We start from the raw sequence: 22,241 nt of genomic DNA, 5'->3' as shown, positions 1-22,241 counted from the left end.
GGCAATCACCTAAGACTGGATGGCAGGGCTGAATCAGGCTCGACCTCAAACTGTCTACGAGAGCCACTCAGAGCGCCCTGGGGGGAACGTTTCTGCCCCCACCCCACATGCACGTTGACTCACCTTCACACAGGGCGGTCTCACTCTCTGTCACGCACACATGCATGAGTCCCATTCTCTGGCCTTTGCTACAGCTCATTAGCCCATCTCGCCCCTCTTGGCAGTGTTTCAAGCGCAAGTGTCTGTTTGAGGACAAACTCAGTAGCTAAGGGGACGGCGTGTGTTTATGTGTATATTTATGTGTGCGTGCTAGCCCCATCATATTTCTATTAGCACAGAAAGGAGGCCAGGCCACTTGGCTAAACACTCTGTTTACATTTCCACTAGTCCACAAAGTCACAGGGAGGTTAAACAAGCTCTGTGCAATTTTATTTGATGGAGGAAAATCAACACAGAAACAAGGTTGACCTCTTGACTCAACAAAGTCAATGAGACAACATGGTTCAACAACTGAACTTGTCTTGGAGATTTGTTCTGGTGGGTCAGGATCGGGTCAAGACATTGCACACTACAATTACTATAGTGGCATACTGCGATCTTTGTTTGAGTTTCATAATGGATTTTTCAAAACGGATGTTAAAGGGCCCACGACATGGAAAACTTGAAATTTTCCCTGCTACTTTGAAATATGTCATTTCAATGTAGTAAATGACATTGATGTTCTGAAGCACTTCATTCACCTCCCCACCCATATGGTTTAAATATGGAAACTGATGGACAAAAAACAATGCGTTTTAAATTTGTTTTTGTGATGTCACAAATACAAATATGTTTACATATAACCATCCTTTCAGCTTACAGCAGTTTAGCTCCACCCTTTCACACTAAAATTATGAACTGATTCAGCCGAGTCTGCTTTTTTAAGGAGGCAAGACACAGGGCAGCCAATCAGAGTGGAGGTATTTGCATATATCAGTCCTAAAGGCACAATAATGAGAAAACAGCCTTTAAAGGAGAAGGAAAGGTCAGAAAATGCTGTGGTAAAAATTAACCTTGACTGCTTTTCATTTTTAAACACACACAAAGTCAATGGTTTTCAGGAGTAAAATCATTAATAATTAATTAGAAACCTTAATTAATTAATTAAAATTTTGTTCAATTAATTAAACAATTTTCCAACCTCCATTTATCCCTTAAAGCCCACAAGGTGAATAAATGATACAAAACGTGAAAAAGTGTTGTGTTTTTTTTCTTTTTCTCTGCATGATGCATGGAAGTACAACACCTTTTGTATAGGAATTTCTCCCCGTTGTGCAAGTCATGGAAAAAAGCGTAGTTTTCTCCACTCTAAACATTTTGCTAGGGACTGTCTGCAGTAACAACACTCCCTATAACATCAACTTGAATGAGTGGACTAAACTGCTTTTAACTGAATAGAGAGTCATGTTGAAATGTGTTCATGGTTCTGTGTTCATCACTCCCATGAATTTTAATGAAGCTTCTTTTACAGCCAGACTTTTATATATGAATAATGCATACTTGGGAGGATTTTAAAAAACAATGCTTACATAGCACTTCAAACTCTTATTTAATTTAAGGGATTTTTAAATACAAAGCAAAAGTATACAGACTGCTGTATCACATTATACTACAAAGAAAACATTAGCTTTAACTTTAATCAAAGTATAATATTTATTAGGACTTTTAAACTTTCTGTATCAAACTGAATGGACAAAAAGTTAGCACGATTCTCTGATCTTCAATTGATTTTTTTACTTGATGGTGATATAACGCTGTAGATCACACAAGCTTTGCAGATTGCTTCACTCACTTGATGTCAGGCAATAAATAATCGTTGCGTAATTAGCATAATGGGTCTTGCTGTAGCACACTCAGCGGGTGATGAGAGGCTATGAGAAGCAGTCCATACTGAGGTAAACCTCTTGATGTGCCTGAGAGCAAAACTGCAGAACTAAGGACACTGTGACATTGCGTGACCTGGCCATGTCCAGTAGCTTGTTTGCAGGAAAGTGTAATGTTGTGGCCACTCTTGTGCACTCTGTGGCCAGAAGTTTGTGTCTCATGAGACACTTTTCAGGTTCATTAAGCTAGACCAGGGGTCACAACCCAAACGTTAAGAAGAACCATTTTGTCATTTCAACAGAAATCAAACCACCTTGGGAGCCACAACACTTTATATCCATTTTACCATCTTGTCTGTAAATCTGTCTCAGTATGTGCTAATGTACTAGCATAGGCTAAAATGCTATAATATATAAACAAAACGCAGTCTTACTTTGCTTTGCTTTAAGCTGTGGCTTAGTTATAGCCACTTTTCTCGCATCTCCAGCAGGAAACTTTTCCACAAAAGTGGAACAGTTTCTTGTAAAATGCCTCTTAACTTTCAACTTTTTACAAAGCTGAAGTCAGCTTCTCATTCGCCAGCTTCTTGTTTGAATTTTCTCGTTCCACCTTAAATGGTGCCTGAGGCACAAGAATGCAACCACTGCACCATTTAACATGGAACAGGACAACTTGAATTAGAAGCTGGTGAATGAGAAGCTGACTTTAGCTATGTGACTTTTTAGTGTTTGACAGTTACTCATTGCAGATTAAACGTATCAGGAAACCAGTTGAGTGCTTATAAATGCAAATAAGTCCATCTCAAATCATCGATGTCTGTCTTAAATTTTTCTCTTTGCCTTTTTGTTGGCTACTAGCTAGGTGAGACTGCTGTCTGTGTTTCAGAGTTAAAGGTTGGCGAATCAGCAGTTGTAGGCTACATTAACTCCAGCGTTCAAGACTATTTATTGTTAAAACCGTGTTAGAATGGTCAACAAAACTTTATTTTACGGCAAAGGAGAATTATTTTATTTTTACCTACAAATCTAATTCTGTTTTGGAACCACAACAGGGCAGTAATAGAACGTGTCAAGAGTGTCTAATACAGGAAGACATAGGTGACATTGTTACTAGATAGACTTAACTTCTGATTAACTAGGGCTGTCATGATTCATTGATTAAACTTGATTAGTCAAGCAAAAATCTTACTGATTAAATTTTAATTGGAATAGGAAATTATTTGTTGGCATATTTTAAAGCTATACTATGTACGATTTGGGGATTCGGAGACCTCTTTGGTGGATATGTGTAACTGACACATATGAAAGAGTGTCCAAAGAGAACTCAGTCAAAACTTGAAGAACAATTTCAGAATCATACATGAATTGCCTACTATTATCATCATATCAGCCTCAGTATATTCATTTGTATATATATATATGTAGATTTTGCCTTTGAGACCTACACATTGAGCCAGACCTTATTTTTGAGCCTGTGCATGTGACGTTAATATATAAAATATGTAAAATTCTTGGCTGGACACCTCTGATTTTTGTAAAGCCTGAAATAATTTTAAATGATTATTTCAGGCTTTACAAGGTGACTCACTCAAGATGTAGTCTTGTAACGAGAACGTCTAGGGACAACCATAAGACATTTTGGGCTAAATGTGATGAGTGGGAACTTACGAGGCACTTATTAAGGTGGAAACAAACTGATCATGAAATTTCAAAACCAATCCAACACCAATCCAACACCTCTCCTTGGCATCCATATTGATGGGATTCTAGTAACACCTTCTCCCCACGTCCGCAACCTCTGAGTTATTTTTGACCCTACACTCTCTTTTGACATCCACATCAAGTCCGTTGTTAAGACAGCATTTTTCCATCTTTGCAATATTTCTCACCTCCGACCATTTCACAGCCAAGCCGATGTAGAAACGGCTAGACTACTGCAATGTTCTTTTTTCTCGCCTCCCTGTGAAAACCCTCACTAGGTTCAAAATGCCGCTGCTAGGATCGTCACCTTTTCAAAAAAGAATGACCACATCACCCCTGTCCTTCAGAGTCTTCACTGGTTGCCCATTACATTCTGTGTTCAGTACAAGGTTCTCCTTATAACATATAAAGCTTTGCATGGTCTGGCTCCTCAATACTTGGCAGAGCTTCTTCATCTATATGTCCCATCCCGTACTTTGAGATCACAAAATCTAGGCCTTCTTTATGTTCCAAGGTTTAAATTGACTTCTATGGGTGGTCGAACATTTAATGTAGTAGCTCCCAAATTATGGAATACTCTCCCCCAGTCTATTTGGGATGCAACCTCTCTATATTCATTTAAATCTCTGTTAAAGACTTACTTGTTTTCACTGTGTTCGTTGTTCCATTTATACTTGAATGTTTACCTGTATTGTCTTTTTGTTTAATGTGTTGGTGTTTAATGTGTTGATGTTCTTTGATTGTAAAGCGTCCTTGAGCATGGGAAAGGCGCTATATAAATGAAAGCGATGATGATGATGATGATGATGATGATGACGAAGGCAGAGCACAAAGCAAGGGCCGATGGTGCTCTTGTCAACACTGTCAGACCAACAACAAGCCTTTTATCAGCCTATGGATGTAACATAAATGAACATGGCTGAAACACCCCTCCAATAAATAGTAAATAAATAAATAAATAAACATAACCTCTTGCATGGGAAGAAAACTTTCCTTTGGCTAATAATCGTGTATTGCTTGCTAGCTTGTTGTGCTTGTGTTATTGATTGTGCTCTGGATATAGATTACAAATGAAAGAAATGAAAAAAAGGAAATGTAAACTTGTTTGCATCAGATTTTGTCGCAATCCAGCACCAAATCTTTAAAAAGTTGTCCCCAGACATAAATTCTTGTTAAGAGATTACATCTCGCCCAGCAAGACCAAAAGCTCCTTCTGCCTTGAGCTCTGGACACTTCAACTCTCAGAATCCTTTGCTAAAATTCTCACCTTCCCCTTCCATCACCAGGAAAACCTGGGCTGTCTTCAGCCCCGACAGACATGGCAAAATGTTTATTTAAATGGAAATGGTGGCGCATTGAACACTCTGTTGTATCATGCAAGCGTTGAAACTATGGCAGCTGAGAAGGTCATTTTTGGCATCCTTCTAGCGTATTCTATTAAAAAAATATTTACATTAAAATACTAAAAAAGGCTGTCTTCTAACGTATTCAGTTGTTGTGAACGCCAAGCTGCAGCTGTGTTTGTAAAGGACTTTAATAGAATCCATTGTGTGCATTGAGTGAGTCTTTTTAATACAGAGGGGTTTATATGCATGGCTTGATTGGATAACACACCCATCAAATGAGAGAAAATATACCTGAAAACCCATTGCACACCATTTCACACCATTTTGATGAAACATGTTGTTCAACCTGGAAATCATAGCAAAACAGTGCACAATGTTTTAATATTGAACGTGCCCCCGGTCCCCCTCTCCTGATTGCTGAGGACTCTCACCTGCTACTGATTTAGTCTGCATTTCTAGTTGTATATAAGACCCAATTTTTGTCTCCCTCTTTATGAGGCTTTGCTTTTGTTGCAGACATGTCACTCATGTTGCTGATTGAGTACCTTCACTGCTTTTGTTATGTTTGTTTGTTTGTTTCTTGTTTGCTTTTCTTTTAACAATAGTTTGCTCAGTTTACCTAAACTGCATTTAACTACCTGCCAGCCTGACTGTTTCTGGACTGACTTTTGTTTTTGTGCTACTAGCTGAGGCTTATTTCACAAAGCACACTCAGCTTAGACACTGCCTAAGTTTCAGCTTCATAAAACTTAACATCCAATCACAATTAACTTGTTTTAAGACAATGTTTAACAACTTTCTCTGCTAACACAGGTTTACATACTCAAGCTCTGATTAGTATGTATGTAATATGTAAAAAGTAAAATATTTTTAATGTTAAAAGCAACTTTGTCACCACTGCCACTGTGTTAGTGCTTATAGGAATAACAGTTGCTTTATATTTTGAATATGTATGGTTCCTTCAGTAAGAGTGATATTTTTCACATAATTAATGTCACGAAGAAAAAAATAGTGATGTGAAAGAGGTGTCTGTGACCATCAGAAGACTCCCTGTTGGTCAGAAGCTGACCAGTGAAGAGGTGTTATAATCTAAATCGCTGGATTTAACCTGCACCAGAGCAGTGGACTGTCTCACAAAGCACGTTCAACAGAGACAGAGTTCCTGACCAAATTTCAGCTTCACAAAACCTAACAAAGAGAACAGCAGTTGAGTCGTTTTATGAAGACGGTTAACAGCTTTCTCTGTTAATCCAGGTTTAGATCTTCAAGCTGTGATTAATCCTCATGAAAGTGTGACGTTATTTTATTCAAAGATGGAAGAAAAATCTACTTAAAATACTGTAAAGTAAAATGTTTTATAATGCTTTTTATAACGGTAAAAAGCAGCACTGTCTCCACTGCCACTGCATCAGTGCTAATTAGAGTAATAATTGCTTTATATTGTTAACATCTATGTGGTATGATGTGCTTCCTCTGCTACATTCTTTGCATGGTTGACACTACAAACCAGAGGTCACCAGAGGGGTCCACCTTTATTAATCCCTGATTGGTCAGAAGCACTCTGAGTTGTTTATAATCTGAAACTTATCCTGCTCTGGAGCAGGTTAGGCATACAATTTAAGTTGCTATGGTGATGCATCCTAGTAAAAAGTGAATCACCTTTGTGAGAGAAATTCTAGTCTTAGATAAAACTAAGCTTAAAATCAGCCGGCTACACCATAAATCCTGCTTTGTGATAGAGACCCCTGGACAATTTTTCCTTTTTATCCTACGTTCGCCTCAACTCCATTGATCAAGCCTGACAGTTAAGATCATTTTCATTTTTTAACCATAAAAAAAAAACTTTGTTTACTCCATTAATCACCAACATAATACACTATATTAGCAAAAGTATTCACTCACCCATCCAAATCATTGAATTCAGGTGTTCCAATCACTTCCATGGCCACAGGTGTATAAAACCAAGCACCTAGGCATGCAGACTGCTTCTACACACATTTGTGAAAGAATGGGTCACTCTCAGGAGATCAGTGAAGCAGGGGGCAGTCGTGGGCTGGAGGTTAGGGAACCAGCCTTGTGACCTGAAGGTCGCCGGTTCGATCCCCTCGGTTGACAGCACGTGACTGAAGTGCCCTTGAGCAAGGCACCTAAGCCCCCAACTGCTCCCCGGGTGCCGTGCATAGGGCTGCCCACTGCTCTGAGCAAGTGTGCTCACTGCCCCCTAGTGTGTGTGTGTGTGTGTGTGTGTGTGTGTTCACTAGTGTGTATGTGGTGTTTCACTGCACGGATAGGTTAAATGTGGAGGTCTAATTCTTATGTGTTCAGACACAGTTGGCTAAAAAAGGTTCAGTTCATTTCATTGAGTTCCAGCATGGTACCGTGATAGGATGCCAAGTCCAGTCTTGAAATTTCCTCGCTACTAAATATTCCACTGTCAACTCTCAGCGGTATTATAACAAAGTGGAAGTGATTGGGAACAACAGCAACTCAGCCACGTAAAATGACAGAGCGGGGTCAGCGGATGCTGAGGTGCATAGTGCGCAGAGGTCGGCAATTTTCTACAGAGTCAATCGCTACAGACCTCCAAACTTCATGTGGCCTTCAGATTAGCTCAAGCTGAGATGTACCCTTTAGGGTACCACCCCAGTGACGAGAGGGGTACCACCCCAGTGACGAGAGGGGTACTGCCCCAGTGACAGTTTCATACCTTTTTTCTGAGAGTGTAGGAAGGGGGATGGAGCTTTAAAGCAGCAAAAGATCAAGAAAACTCACACCTGTGCTGTTTACCACAACCTATTTTTTCTCTTTGTTCCAAAAAGTTGCTGAAAGCCAGAGCAAGCCTAAAAGGAGCTCATGCAGGTGCCTGAGGAAGAATTTACATAGCCTGTGAAAAGTTTCTGAAGAATGTTTCATTTTCACTCCTACTTTTCAAGTAAGAAATTACCTGCAAATGTTTTGTTGGCATTGAACAGTTGTTTAATAATACTTATTTTACAACATTCAGCTTCATGTTCATCAAGTGTCTTTTTTGGAATGAGTAGCAGGCTTTGCCTAAATGATGATTTTCCTATACTACTGTTAAAGAAAATCTAATTTACATGATTTTGCACTTATCCCAACACAGTTGATCTGTCAAGACATGTTTAGTGTTCAAATTTTGCTTCTTTAGCTTAGAATTGGAGATGCTAGGCTATCAGTGCTAACAAACATGGGAAGTCAGCAGTCACAAAACATACATACCAAAACCTACATATATTTGCTCAGCTGTAAGTAAATTTTTACTCAGAGTCCAAAGTAAGCACTTTTTATTTACTTTACTCCGTGTTTTTGTTTTTGCTCACTCACTTACTGGGTCCAGGGAGTCAGTGGTTGGTCCAGAATGCAACTAACATTACTTCATGTGTATATTAAGCTTCACACATATACAGCTGAGGCTCATTTGTGCAGAAAATGTGGTCCTTGAATTCATTATTGGACATTGCATTGATTTTCTGAGTATACTTGCTTAACTTCTCTACCTACATTACCCTACTGTAACTGTATTTGGTGTAGATTCCCTCAGCCCTGTCTTTGGTTGTCTTGCACAGAATGATGCAGAGGAAGGAAGTGATTCCAGTTATCCTAAAAGGCTGCCCCTTCTTTTAGCTACTCTGAAAAGTTTTTATCATTTTTATAGTTCATAATGAGTCATACTGTGTTCTTAACCACTTCGACTTTTTGTACAATTAATTAAGACCTAAGATGGTCTGAGCAGATTGAGAGAAGTTTTGGGGATGTATTTACAGAAATAAGTTTGGTAGTCGACAACTGATTTCTAGTCTTTGTTAGCAATGTTAGCTTAGCAGCTCCAGCACTAAACCAATGAAGCAAAATTTGAACTCCAAACATGTGTTGGCTGATCAACTGCATCTGTGGCAAATCATGTACATTTGATTTTTCACTGAACTATTCCTTTAAAAGCACAGACTGAACACCTGGATTTGAGTGCTGATGAGTACTGACATCACAACAAGAGTATTAAATGTGTTGTTTGGTTTTATTCCCAAAGGCAGAACTTTTGTCATTTGTTTCTTCAGTTTTGCAGTTATTGCAAGGACAAATGGCAAGAGCTAAACAACTTTCTATGAAATGTTAAGTTACTGTAAACATTTAAAAAATCAAGATGTCCCCAAACTTCTCACAGCTAGTGTAAATAAAATGCCTCATTTTGTTTCCTGTTGACTAAACTTGGATGAAGAAATGCCTTGCACTGAATTTCCTGGCCTCCCAATTACATTCATTTTCATCGCCTTGCCTCCTACGTTGTGTCCCTGCACCTGACAAGAAATCGCCGGCAAGATATTGCTGCATAAGACAATAAGCCGTGGGCACCAGCATTGGACGGCTCAGTTTTTACAGTTAAATTTAGTTCAGCTGGTAAATTTGAACCTTTTGTCCATGTCTATAGTGAAAACAATGCCAGCAGCCCCTGCTGTTGCGAAGATATGCAGTCCTATTCATTATATCTAAGCCTGAATAAAATATGTGACACTAAATTGTGTCGGAGAGAGCATATTGGCTTGGCAGGCACTGTCGGCAGACACACCACGGCTTGGGAAAATTACCAAGCTGTGCCTCAAGGCACATAATATCTAAAATCATTATCTCACCAGAGCTGCTATCAGCCGCATTATATCAGTTCTAAAATTGAGATGTTTCATCAAATGAGCCAGTAATGCCACTTGTGCGGTGCTGGAAATATTGGCCGATAGCGTAATTGGTGCATTGATTTAATCGAAAGAGGACTTGAACAGAAACTTCATATTTTTGTGTGTTCGAGGCCATCACTCAGCGTGGGCCTAGAAAAGAACTTGCCATTCTTTTTATCTAGCTGCCCTTCTTTATGTCCATCCAAAAAAGTCTCATTAGAGTCAGGTAATTGCCTTTTCTCCTGGACCAAAGCTGCCTGACTTCTAATGGATGTAATTTTCCATTAATTACAGAGTTGGGGGGACACTTCCAGGAGGACTCACGGCAGGGGGTGAGGGACACACACAGTTGGGCATTTCCTCTGCTGCCATGCACTGTGCCTGCACTACCCCTGCACCATATGTGGTCCCAGCCTAACAAAGCTTCTCTGAATGGTTCTGCATGAATAACACTGTTGCTGGGCATGAAACTCAACCCTGAAATGTCAGCAAGCAGAGGTTAATCAAGGAGAGGCATACAGGGTTCTGAAGGGCGCTGAGCTCCACTGTGCCCAGCAGGAGAATGGATCATCCAGCAGGGGTTCATGGCGTACTCATGATGTGGATCCTATTTGACGTGCATGCAGTGAACCTTATATGCATGTATTTAGAAAACTAACAGCTTAGTTGACGGCTAACGTTTAGGTAAGTTACTGTAAGTTACATTTTATTTTTTCCAAGCGGTCCTCTTATGACATTTGTTGGTTTATGTACCAAAACTGGTCATTTTAGCAGGGGTAGCTGTGTAATTGCTTATGAATTGTCATCTAGCTTATACTGTAGGGATAGTAGCCTGTCAGAAACTAATATAGTGGGATTTGGGCTCAGAGGGACCCAATCTAAAAAATGTTACAGTTAGCTTCTGTGTTAGCTGTTAGCTAGCTTCAGTGTTACCTGTTACCCTTGCTGGACTGGGCACAGCAAAGGTAATGTTGGCTATGCTGACCTGATGTTGGCTAGCTAATTAGTCAGTGTCAGTGTCTGTCTGTGTCACAATTTTATTTGTGACAATGTATTACAACTCAGTCAGCACCATCCAAACATTTTAGCCCACACAGCAGCAGGTGGACTTGTGCTTTGAGGGCAAGAGCTGTATTTGTTTGACTCTTTCATTTGAACAGTTGTCCTCTTTTTCCTCTCTATTCCCTGCTAGAAAAACAGCACAGTACAGCATAACTGGTTACCAGCAAAAACAACATATATTGTGATTTGGATGCTGGCATGCTGGTCAACTAGCATGACCATGCTGGGTGACTAGCTAAACCAGCACCAGACCAGCACCATACTACTGTATAAACCAGCGAAGACCAGCATGGAATTCATTCATCAGTTTTTTTCAGCAGGGTTATGTTTTTGGTAACCATTGGTGCAACTGGATGATGTATTTGCCCAGATATTTGCAAGCATATATCTGTCTACTGGCTTGATATAGTCAGCACCCCGCTGTCTGTAATAATGTATTATTTTGGAAAATAAATTATGGCAAATATTACAAACAACTGAAAGAAATAAAAATGAATGAACAGGTCTGATATAAAATGATTTTATTAAAATGTTGGTACTGACACTGTGCTAAATTAAACGATTTACTAAACTAATTTACAAAGGATAATGAAAGAAATAAATGAATGATAAATAAGTAAATTGGACTGAGTGGAAATAAGTGATAAAATGGCTTTTTGTTTAATACTCTGCTTAACCACCAGTTGACTGCCTGCTGAGCAAAAAGCCAGTGGACCAACAGCTTTGCCGTCAGCAGGCCAAACAGTTTCCCGCTATCCTCTTGCTATCTGGGTGGTTGCCATTGATGCAAGATAATTTGATTTTTGTTAACAGGTAAAGCTTAACTTAGTAAACAGTTACCCAAACTACATTTAAATTTACATATAGCTGGTGCAACCGAACTCTGCTAAGCTAACTGTCTGGTGTATATTTTTGCAGCATGGACTTAAATGCTTATCGATGCAGCACAAGGATAGTTGTTGCTGGTAGATATTTATGTGACCCTTCAGTAGAAAGAAGCATGTTTCATGACTACTGGTGTCTACGTGACACACCTTGGATATTAATCATGACTCTTGCTATTTTCCTAAATAAGCAAGTGTTTTATATGCCTTAATGAAGGCTAAAGAGCAAGGATTTAGGCTTGAAACATTTTTTTTGTTTTTATTTTCACCATATTCATTGCAGATGTAACGTGTAAATGTGGATCCTCTGTGGGGATGAAGCCTGGACAACATTTCACTCCTTTTCAGTTGAGAATCTCCTTTGAGAATGCTGGGTAGTCTAGGACTAGGCTTAATTATTGTCTAAGAAACCTACTTTAAATGTTCAGTTTAAGCTGTAATTCTGCATATTTTGCTCCTTTAGAGACAGGACTAGTTTTCTAATAAATTACCATCGTAGTGGTGTTGGTAGACATTTCACAGGCTCCTGGTCAGGCATAGATACCAAAAATCCTTAGGGATAGTGAATAACCAGAACTGCTTTTTGCCATGTTGCTACAGTGTACATACAGATAGGAAAACAGCTTTGGTAGGACATTCTCTCATGTCTGTCCGCCCTCACATTTAAAGCATTTATTTACAGAATTCAGCATTTGCCCAATGGCTACTGTCATATGTGAGTTTTGAGTCAACAGTGTCAGCTCCATAAGTACAAGAGCTATATCAGAATTATGGTCTGTAGCAAGCAAAGGCAAAATACAGGTGTGACAGAGATTAGATTGAAAAAAGCCAGAATATTTCTTTAACAAACAAGATCTGACTCTCAGCTTTTAATTGGAACTGGACTAAAGACACAGACCACACTTAGTGTGGACAATGCCTTCAAAATCTTACTCTGTTCCATGACTTTTATTCTCTTTGTCCAACTTTCTGATTACTATAGAGTCCGGCAGGGCCCGATAGCCCAAGGTTGGATGCTCCCATTAACTGGCCTGCTCATAAACCTGCGCTACGTCAGCGGAGTGGACATCCATCACCCCACCGTCCTTGCGAGATAATTCCCAGATGGCAGCATATGGCGTCAGGCGGAAATCATTTACTTTACAGCTGTGGCACCCACTCAAGAGGCTGGTCTTTACTTCAACTTTAAAATAGGTCTTTTTTACTATGCCCAGAGCTGCCATTAAATGACAAAGAAAAAAGCCAATCTACAGCAAGCTTCCGAAGTGCTGATTGAGGAAAATGACTTTTCAGCTCACAGACGCAGCTCATTTCCCCCACACTGGTTGACTCGTGTGATACAGGATTGCTTCTAATTGCACTTTGCTTCACTTGAGCACGTTTGACTTAACAAAAAGAGACTTCAGGACAGCATGAACTGCATGTTACATCTAGTACTGTAATTATCAAAGATATTTGATATTTAATCAAGTCAAACCTGAATTTAGACTAGTTAGGACCATCTTGAAGGAATGCTGATTTGCTGACTACTGTACCTCCCATGCTTTGCTTTGTAGACTTAACCATTTATGAAATTAAGTAAAATCATAAGCAAGCTACAAGCTAGTTTTGTTAAATTCTACATGTTATCTTCAGTTACTGATGCTGCAGTGGTTTAACTCACAAGTAAGACATTTGTGACTCAATATACCAAATTTTATTCCAACTTTTTAGCTGTAGCTGGAGTACACTCCACAACCAGAAATACAGATTTTAGCCATCTCTGTATTTGTGACAATTGATTACATTTAAGTTAGCATTAGCATTCCAGCCTAGGCTGTGTGTGTTCATGTGTTTTGGTAGCAAATCTCTGAGGAAAGTCTGACGCAAGGGGATGTTTTCGTTTGGCTGTTGAGTTTCAAAATAGCTAACCTCAGCTACCACTGCTTCCTACAAGATTTTAGAGTATGTCTGTGGGATTTTTTTATTTTTTGCCCATTCATGCAGAAGAGCATTTGTGAGGTCAGACACTGATGTTGGATGAGAGGGCCTGGCTCATAGTCTCTATTCTAGTTCATCCTAAAGGTGTTTGAAGGGGGTGAGGTCAGGGCTCTGTGCAGGCCAGTCAAGTTCTTCCACACCAAACTCACTCAACCATTCCTTTATGGACTTTGCTTTGTGCACTGGGGCTCAGTCATGCTGGAACAGAAAAGGGCCTTCTCCAAACTGTTCCCACAAAGTTGGAAGCATATAATTGTCCAAAGTGTCTTGGTTTGCTGAGCCATTAAGATTTCCCTTCACTGGAACTAAGGGGTCTAGGCCAACTCCTGGAATTACAACCCCATAGCATCATCCCTCCTCCACCAAACTTTACACTTAGCACAATGCAGTCAGGCAGGTAACGTTCTCCTGGAATTCACCAAATTCAGACTCGTCCATCAGACTGCCAGATTTGTCACTCCACAAAATATGTTTCCACTGTTAGTCCAGTGGCGGTGTGCCACTCCCCTCTACACTTGGCATTGTGCATTTGGATCTTAGGCTTGTGTGTAGCTGCTCGGCCATGGAAACCCACTTCATGAAGCTCCTAACGGGCAGTTCTTTTGCTGATGTTGCTTCCATAGGCAATTTAAAACTTGTTAGTGAGTGATTTAACAGAGGACAGGCACTGTGTGCTTCAGCACTCGGCGGTCCCACTCTGTGAGTTAGCGTGGTCTACTGCTTTGTGGTTAAGCTGTTGTTGCTCCTAGTCGTTCCTATTTCACAATTATAGTACTTACAGTTGACCGGGGTAGATCTAGCAGGACAGATCACAAACTGGCTTGTGGCAGAGGTGGCTTCTTATTTGAGCGCCATGTTTAACGTCACTGAGCTCATCAGTACAACACATTCCACTGCCAGTGTTTGTCTATCGAGGCTACAATTTTATCCACCTGTTAACAATGAGTGGCTGAAACTTTGTGTCCCAATACTTTTGTGCATATAGTGTATCTTACTGATTGCTTATCCTGTATGCCTGTATGAGCACAAAAACATCACAATAAAGCCATTATATTTTTAACTCTGATATCTCGCTGATTGCTTGTCCTGTATGCCATGGACCACAGACTGTAGAGTTTTTGTTGTGCATCTGTTTTTATGCAACTCAAAACCCAATCAGAAAATCATTTTTGTGATTGGTTGAGAGGGAACGGTGCAAGAAACAGTAGAAATTATAGTGCTCAAATGAATCACTTACTTGTTCTTTGGGGAGCAAAATGAAAATCTGCAGTGGCAGTGCTCACCACAGCCCCTATTTTGATTTCTTCTCATAGAATATTTAAATATTCAAGATGGTATTTGCTGGAACATTTGAAAATAAACACATTCTGTACTTGTAGCCCTAATTACATCACTAAGATGTATTGGAGAAGCCTCACTTGATTCAAGTGAGTTCAGCAGAGTACAGCATTGTTTTCATTCATATCTTCTCATTTGTCTAAGTGCTGATTTGTCTTGCTCGTGCTTGTCTGCTGATTGAAAATGCATAACCATGCCCTTTTCCATTTACAAAGGGGATGAGACTGAATAGATTCTCTTAGCCAGAACTGATCCTCAAATCAAAGGTTCATTCATAAGTGTTTGATTGCACTGTTCTTACCTCCCATGTTCTCCATATCTTGCACTCTACTTTAAAAGAAAGTGGTTGTCCTGAAATGCTTGTTCACGTGTATGCGGTGTCAGAGAAACCCTGCCTCTGATTCTTTCTCCTTCCTTGCTGACAATCATATTCCCTCTTTAGTCAGGACCACTCAGACACATTTCAACATTCAGTCTGAGCACTGTGTGTTCCACCTCTCAGCCACTGAAAGCTTCATATTTGACGTTTTAAAATAACCCCTAGCCACTGGCGGCTTATTTTCCTCGCCTTTTTCCCCGCCGATACCACTCCAGGAGATATCCATTAATGCACACTGATGAAATCTCCAGGGGGAAATGGAGGTGAGAAGGATGTGGCTGCACTTTTGTGACTGAACAGACACAAGATCGAAGTGCTGCTTAATAGATCCTTCTCCCTATTCCGTCTGACCTTTCAGAGCCTTCTACTGACATTCAAATCAAGGTGAGGGTACATTTGCGTTGTTGTCATCATGTTGTTCACACAAAACCTCTTCAAGTGATCCGTCAAGATTCAAACCGTGATTAAAGATCATATCCAACAGCTTACAATCTCTCTTTCTTTTCTTCTTTCTCAGGAACAAAGACCCACGAGTGAAGTTCAAGCCTCGACAGTTGGAAATGACGGTGACATTTGCGGCAGCACTCTTCAGGTGTTACATCCCTCAAGGCAGGAGGAATTGGCTGGCACTTACTTGATTGCTAACATTTGTTATTAATCAGGCTAAAGTGCAGAACTCCTCATCCACCCACACCTGCATAGTGTTGGAAATCTCTACAGACCTAACCTTGAGCCTTTCAAATGCCAACAAGCTCTTCCAGATCGTTCCTTTTTGGTTGCAAGAACAATCTGAAAACCTGGATTATTCAACCGTTAATCTTTCCAACACCTCCGAAGTGTCACAGAACTTTGTGATTTCATTGCAACTGTTTGAATAAGATTGTTCTACCGTGTGTTTTGCTAGCACCCACCTAGCGATTTTCTCACAAGCCTGAGGAACAATGCATTAAAGACTTGGTTTATCAGAAGGAAGTCCATGAATGTTAAAGGAGTTGCAGAACTACAGTATGTTGTAGTAAAAACTGACGTACAATTTCTAGCATGCAAGATAGCTGTAATTTGACATCTGCAAAGTGTTCATCCTGCAGTTAGCAACCAGGGATAAGAGATGAAAGTATGAATTTCATTCCGTCAGAATGACAGTTATCTTTATCCTTTGCTTTTTCCTGCATTTTGCATGAGTTACTGCCCTTTTTGATGGATCTGGGCTAGCATACCCTGCCAAATATAAGGGTATTAGTCTTGCGTCAGATGTGTGACAGAGCTTGGCTGTTTGGTGCAAGGTAGTATGCAACTCTGGGAAGCAGTAATAAGCAACCATAATAGCAAAGGCTATGGTATTTCAAAAGCCTATAGAACAGAAAGCAGAAAAATAAGCTGTCACTGCATTTTTCTCCCTAGAGACCTACAATGGACCTTAATTTCCATGTTTTGCTCTGCAACCCTTAGCTTGACAAACTTCTAATGTTTTACTGGTTTTTTCCTGTTTTATAACAGGATGTACTTCCATTACCAAATGATGGGAAATCATAATTCACACTTGAGTATGTATGCTATTTTTCTGAACACAGAAAAAAAGATTCTCAGTGTTTAAATGACTATGTGTGTAATTTTCCAAAAACTAATCTGTGCTCAGAAAATGCTACTGCACTCATACCAGCACAACTCCTTCTAACATGCCGTTATTATGTTGGTAGCAGTGCTGTGAACGGTCAGAAACCAAAATGATATGATTTGCATGGCATGCAGACAGATCCTTTTCTCATGAGTCCATGGACAGTGGGGGTGATGAGGAGGCTGCAGCACCCATAGATTTCAGGATTTTACCTACTAGTACTAAAAATAAGTAAAATAAATAATAATAAAAATACAAACTTCAAAATACACTTCATTTAGTAAAGAACTATCTATGCGTGTTTTAGGGCTTGTTTAGCCTTTTGGGGTGTCGTGCTAAAACACAAACAATATTAGTGGCCTAAAATTCATCTAACATTATATCCCTTGTTTTCAACGTATAATGACTGGAAAAACCTCATATCTCCTGCTTGATGTGCGTTTGACTGAAATTTCAGAAGGACAGAGAGTAGAGACAGCAGGCTGTACATCATCGGCTTCATGTACCAGTTATGTGTATATTGTTATCATATTACAGCACGACATGTTACGACAAATTATCCAAACAATTTAAAAGAAGCCATATCATTAATGAACATGTCATAGGGTACTGTGTCACATATATACCTGAAGGTCAGTTATCAGAATGGCTTTGCATAACTATTTGAATTGTTGAATATTCATTGCAGCCCTAAAATAGTCAATGAGTGTAGGCACAAGGTCGGTGTATAAACTAGCAACCTTCTTGCAACCTTCCTTCAGTACCATATGATCCCTCTCTACTCACCACGTTGAGCTTGAGCTCCATGTTGAGGACTCCTCCACTGTCAAGCACTGGCATCAGATTGATGGCAAACACCGCTGCCCGGTCTGGAGGGATGGAGATGTTGGGCCCAAAGAAGATATAGAAATGCACGGAGAAGGTATCCAGCTCATTTCGTAATGTGGGCCGGATGGGCCAGCATTTATTAGTATCGGCGGTGGGAGCCAAATAGGTGATGCTGTCTTCAGCTGTCAGCAGCGGGCCTCGATCAGAGCCGTTCCGCGACAGGCTAGGCAGGCTGGCAGCTGGAAGGGTTTCTGACAGGGAGAAGCCCATGGCAGAGCCGAATGACTGGGGCATATTCATGGCTGAGGAACCCTTGGTGACACTTGGCTTGGAGCAATCTGAAGGGAGAAGATCAGAAGAGGGTTTTAGGTTAAAACCTGATTTAGTAAATGGTGCTCGGCTTATACAGGTTGAGGAAAAACTTAATTGCTATAGAAGGTTTACGTCATGTAGAAGTTCCTTGAAATTTAAAAAGGATCTTCACATATCTCATTTACAGAAAAGATTCTTTAAGAAACCAAAAGTGGTTCTTCCATGGCATCTCTCCAAATATCCATTTTTGGCACTTTTTTTGCGGGTGTTGCGTGAAATACTATATGTTGATTATATTGTTATGTATTGTCATTGTGATATACAGTACTGTGAGGAGATATTTTAGGAGATATTTTTGAGGAGATTACATGGAAGATAATCCACTTGAGTTTCCAGTTTCCAAAACAAAGTCTAGACACAGCCCAGATTACTTAGGTTGTGAAAAACAGAAAATGCAATCAACTTCTAAGACTGAACTTTGGAGGGGTGGCGAAATATCCCTGCAGGTTTCCCAGAAAGAATAGTAGCTGTAATAAAGGCACTAAATACTGAAATTCTTCACTAAATATTGAAAATGTTGGTTATTCAGACTTGATTTTCTGTTAAATATGTATTCCATTTTTTCTGATGTAGAAAAATGTATAACTTAATGGCCTGGGAATTGAGAAACTGATATTAGAACCTGATATTAGGCCTGATATTAATGTAACCTAAAACATATTAGGCTTTTTGGATCTCAATGATTATCATGAAACTCTACACTAACTCATCCGGAATGTCTGAGATTCTCACAACACATGACTTAAAACATTCGTGAATTAATGAAGGGGAAGTTTGCATATTGTTGTTTTCAGAAATATCAGTGTCGCAGAGTCTATATAGTGATAACAAATAGATATATGCATGATATACATACATACATACATACATACATACATACATATATAATATAATATATATATATATGTGTGTGTGTGTGTGTGTGTGTGTGTGTGTGTGTGTATGTATGTGTATGTATGTGTGTATATATATATATATATATATATATATATATATATATATATATATATATATATATATATATAATATTGCGTGGCCCTAGTTAAAACTCATGCACATTTCAGAATGATGAGGGATGAAAGATAGAGAGAGTGAAAGGGAAATGAAGATATTGCATTTTTAGAAATCTCCAGACTGGATTTGATAGGTTGATCTAAGTACACAGGTCACTGCAAGGCTAAAAGATTCTCCCTGTCAGCGCTTGGCATCCGTGAGCTGCATCTCCGAGCCTTTCACTGCAGGAATAGCTCAAGCCTTCCTTTCCAATTTTACCCAGATAGTTTGCATCCAACTGTCAAGATGTCTTGCTGAATCATTGCAGGAATGTTAGAGTATCTCAGTAAAGCTCATATGAGGCACCAGTCACCTCTTCAGCACGCATCCCCCAAAGAACTGTGGAAATAACTCTGAGTCCCTTAAATTCAATATACTATTATTATACACCTATTATTGCTATTTTTACCCATCTACTTATTATTCTTAACTCTGAGTTCTGCAGTTTTGTCATGCTCTACATAAAAAAACTACAAAGCCTCCCATGTGTTCTGAGTCTTTATTCAGATTTGAACAGATGTCTTGCATTACAAAAAACATCCGCAAAATGCCTGACTTAATGAGTTCATAATTGTTTCATTGTCTATCAGTTTTGTTGCTGCTCATTTTTTCAGTGGAATATGCTTTAGTTAAATCTATAATTGAGATCTAAAATGACTGAGAGAAAATAAAAGCAACTTGCAAGCAAAAAACTCACATTCAGTAAATTTCCTGTCTGTGGGAGTTTTTGTGTTTGTATGTGAGAATGTGTGTTTTTTTGAATTTCCTGACGCCACCCCTACAAAGTATTGTTTAACTTTGGTTTATTCTAATCTTACACTCTCAAGAATAAAGAGTTATTTAGAGCAAACGCACAGATTAACTGCTTTTTGTTACCTAAAGAACCTTTCACTCTATGATTCTTTTGAAAACCTTAATTGAATCCACTTGATTGTAAGGTTCATTAGGGAACCTAATGGGAACAAACACTATTGATAATGCAAAGAAGTAAACATTCTCACCTGCACATCTACTTGAGTTCTGGTGTTAAAGCGAACACTCATTGTTAGCAGGTGTATAAAATCAAGGACACGGCCATGCAATCTCCATAGACAAACACTGGCAGTAGAATGGGTCGTACTGAACAGCTCAGTGACTTTGAACTTCACGCATGCCACCTTTGCCACAAGTCAGTTCTAGAAATTTCTACCCTGACAGATACACCCTGGTTAACTGCAAGTGCTATTATTGTGAAATGGAAACATTTAGAAGCAACAATTGCTCAGCCATGAAGAACTAGACAATGCAAGCTCACAGAGTGGGACCACTATGTAGCATGTAAAAATCAACTCTGTGCTTGGAGCTTCATGAACTGGGTTTCCATGGCCAAGCAGCTGCACACAAGCCTCAGATCACTATGCCAAGCATCAGCTAGAGTGGTGTAAAGCACATCACCAGAGGACTCTGGAGCAGTGAAAATGTGTTCTCTGAAATGATGAATCATGCCTATCTGGCAGTCCAAGGGACAAATCTGGGTTTGGCGGATGCCAGGAGAATTTTTCCTAGAAGGAGGGATAATGGTCTGGGCTGTATTTCAGGGTTTGGCCTATAGGATCTTTAGTTCCAGTGAAGGGTAATGTTAATGCTGCAGGATACAAAGAGATATTTGATATTTATAAGCTTTCAACTTTGTGGCAAGAGTTTGAGGAATGTCCTTTCCTGTTCCTGCATGACTGTGCCCCTGTGCACAAAGCAAGCTACATAAAGACATGGTTTGACAAGTTTCATGTGGTGGAACTCCAGTGGCCTGCAGACAGCCCTGACCTCAACCTCACTGAACATTGTAGAGATAAACTGGAGAGCTGATTGTGAGCAAGGCCTTCTTGATCAACACCAGTGCCTGCCCCACAAATGCTCTTTTGAGTGAATGGGCACAAATTCCCACAGACACACTTTAAAATCTTGTGGAGAGCCTTGTCTGAAAAGTGGAGGCTGTAATTGCCACAAAAAGAGGGCCAACTCCATATTAACGCCCATGGTTTTGGAATGATATGGCCAACAAGCTCATGTAGGTGTGATGGTCCACATACTTTTGGCCAGTGTATAAATAGGAATCAGAAATATACATTTCCTTAAGATCTAAGAATCAAAGAAGGGATTTTTGTAGGTTCTCAAATTAGAAAAGTAAAACAAAATGTGAACAAGCTAAGTCAAGCAGTAAAAGCAGCATGCCTGTTGTCGAGATGAGTACATGCTAAGAAAGTAAGAATCCTCCCCAGGATTTCCTTCCAACTGTCTGACTTTTCTCGTTAGCTCAAACCAGCAGCAGAGGTGTTAAGGCAGATGGACAAAAATGACCAGCGTGGCAAGTGATTTCATCCAAACATTTCCGACATGGAAAGCGGAAAGAAGGGAAATGCAGCCCTAGTTATCCTGCTGAATACTGCTGTGACCTCAAAAACGATGTTTCAGAAGCAAAAAACAGCAGAAAAGCAACTACTGTAACTTTTTAAATGGTGTTCAATGAAATCTCTGGGTGATGTATATCTCTCTCACACACACACACACACACACACACACACACACACACATATATATATATATATATATATATATAGAGATAATAGTTACTATGCAAAACGAGAATTGAGTCAATGTCCAATTGAGTGAAGCACTTAAACTGAGGCCCTCTAGTATATGGTTCCTTTCAACTCTGACAAAAATCATTACCTTGTTTTTACCCTCCCTGTGATCTTGGATCTCTTTCAATTGATTAAGTTGTAAGAAATATGTGGATTGCTGCCCTGTTGCCTGGGCAGATTCTGGCTTTTACGCTTGTGTCTGATTATTAATAAACTGCTCTGTCTCATGACTCATGATTCTAAATTGACAATAATCAAGACCGGAGAAGGGCTGTCTGCCATTAAAAACTTTTACGACCCAGCAGTAACCCTGAGAGCGGGGGAGCTGAGGCTATAAAGATGTCGGTGTTTTATGAGGACATCTGAGGGAGAAACCGAGGATCTCTCGCATCCGGGGGAAAAAAGCCTTGATTGGTATGTTAATCCCATTGCATTTACGAGGTGTCTCTGATTGATCGAATCAAGCCTTTTTTCCACTCCTCCATAATTATCGCCATTTTGCTCGTAACGTC

At 39.7% G+C, this 22,241-nt stretch overlaps 1 protein-coding gene across 1 annotated transcript in view; it reads right to left on the bottom strand.

Moving 5' to 3' along the window:
- tmem8b (transmembrane protein 8B) overlaps window positions 1-22,241 on the bottom strand; it is a 70,868-nt gene that overhangs the window by 35,637 nt on the left and 12,990 nt on the right. The window contains exon 2 of the mRNA XM_036599150.1: window positions 17,642-18,021. Within this exon, the coding sequence (XP_036455043.1) occupies window positions 17,642-18,021 (380 nt within the window). The remainder of the gene's footprint in view (window positions 1-17,641; window positions 18,022-22,241) is intronic.

The sequence above is a fragment of the Colossoma macropomum genome, unplaced genomic scaffold (genome assembly GCF_904425465.1).
Source record: "Colossoma macropomum unplaced genomic scaffold, Colossoma_macropomum, whole genome shotgun sequence".
NCBI lineage: Eukaryota > Metazoa > Chordata > Actinopteri > Characiformes > Serrasalmidae > Colossoma > Colossoma macropomum.
The sequence above is the reverse complement of the archived record's forward strand: the minus strand, read 5'-3'. Positions and strand labels throughout refer to the sequence as shown.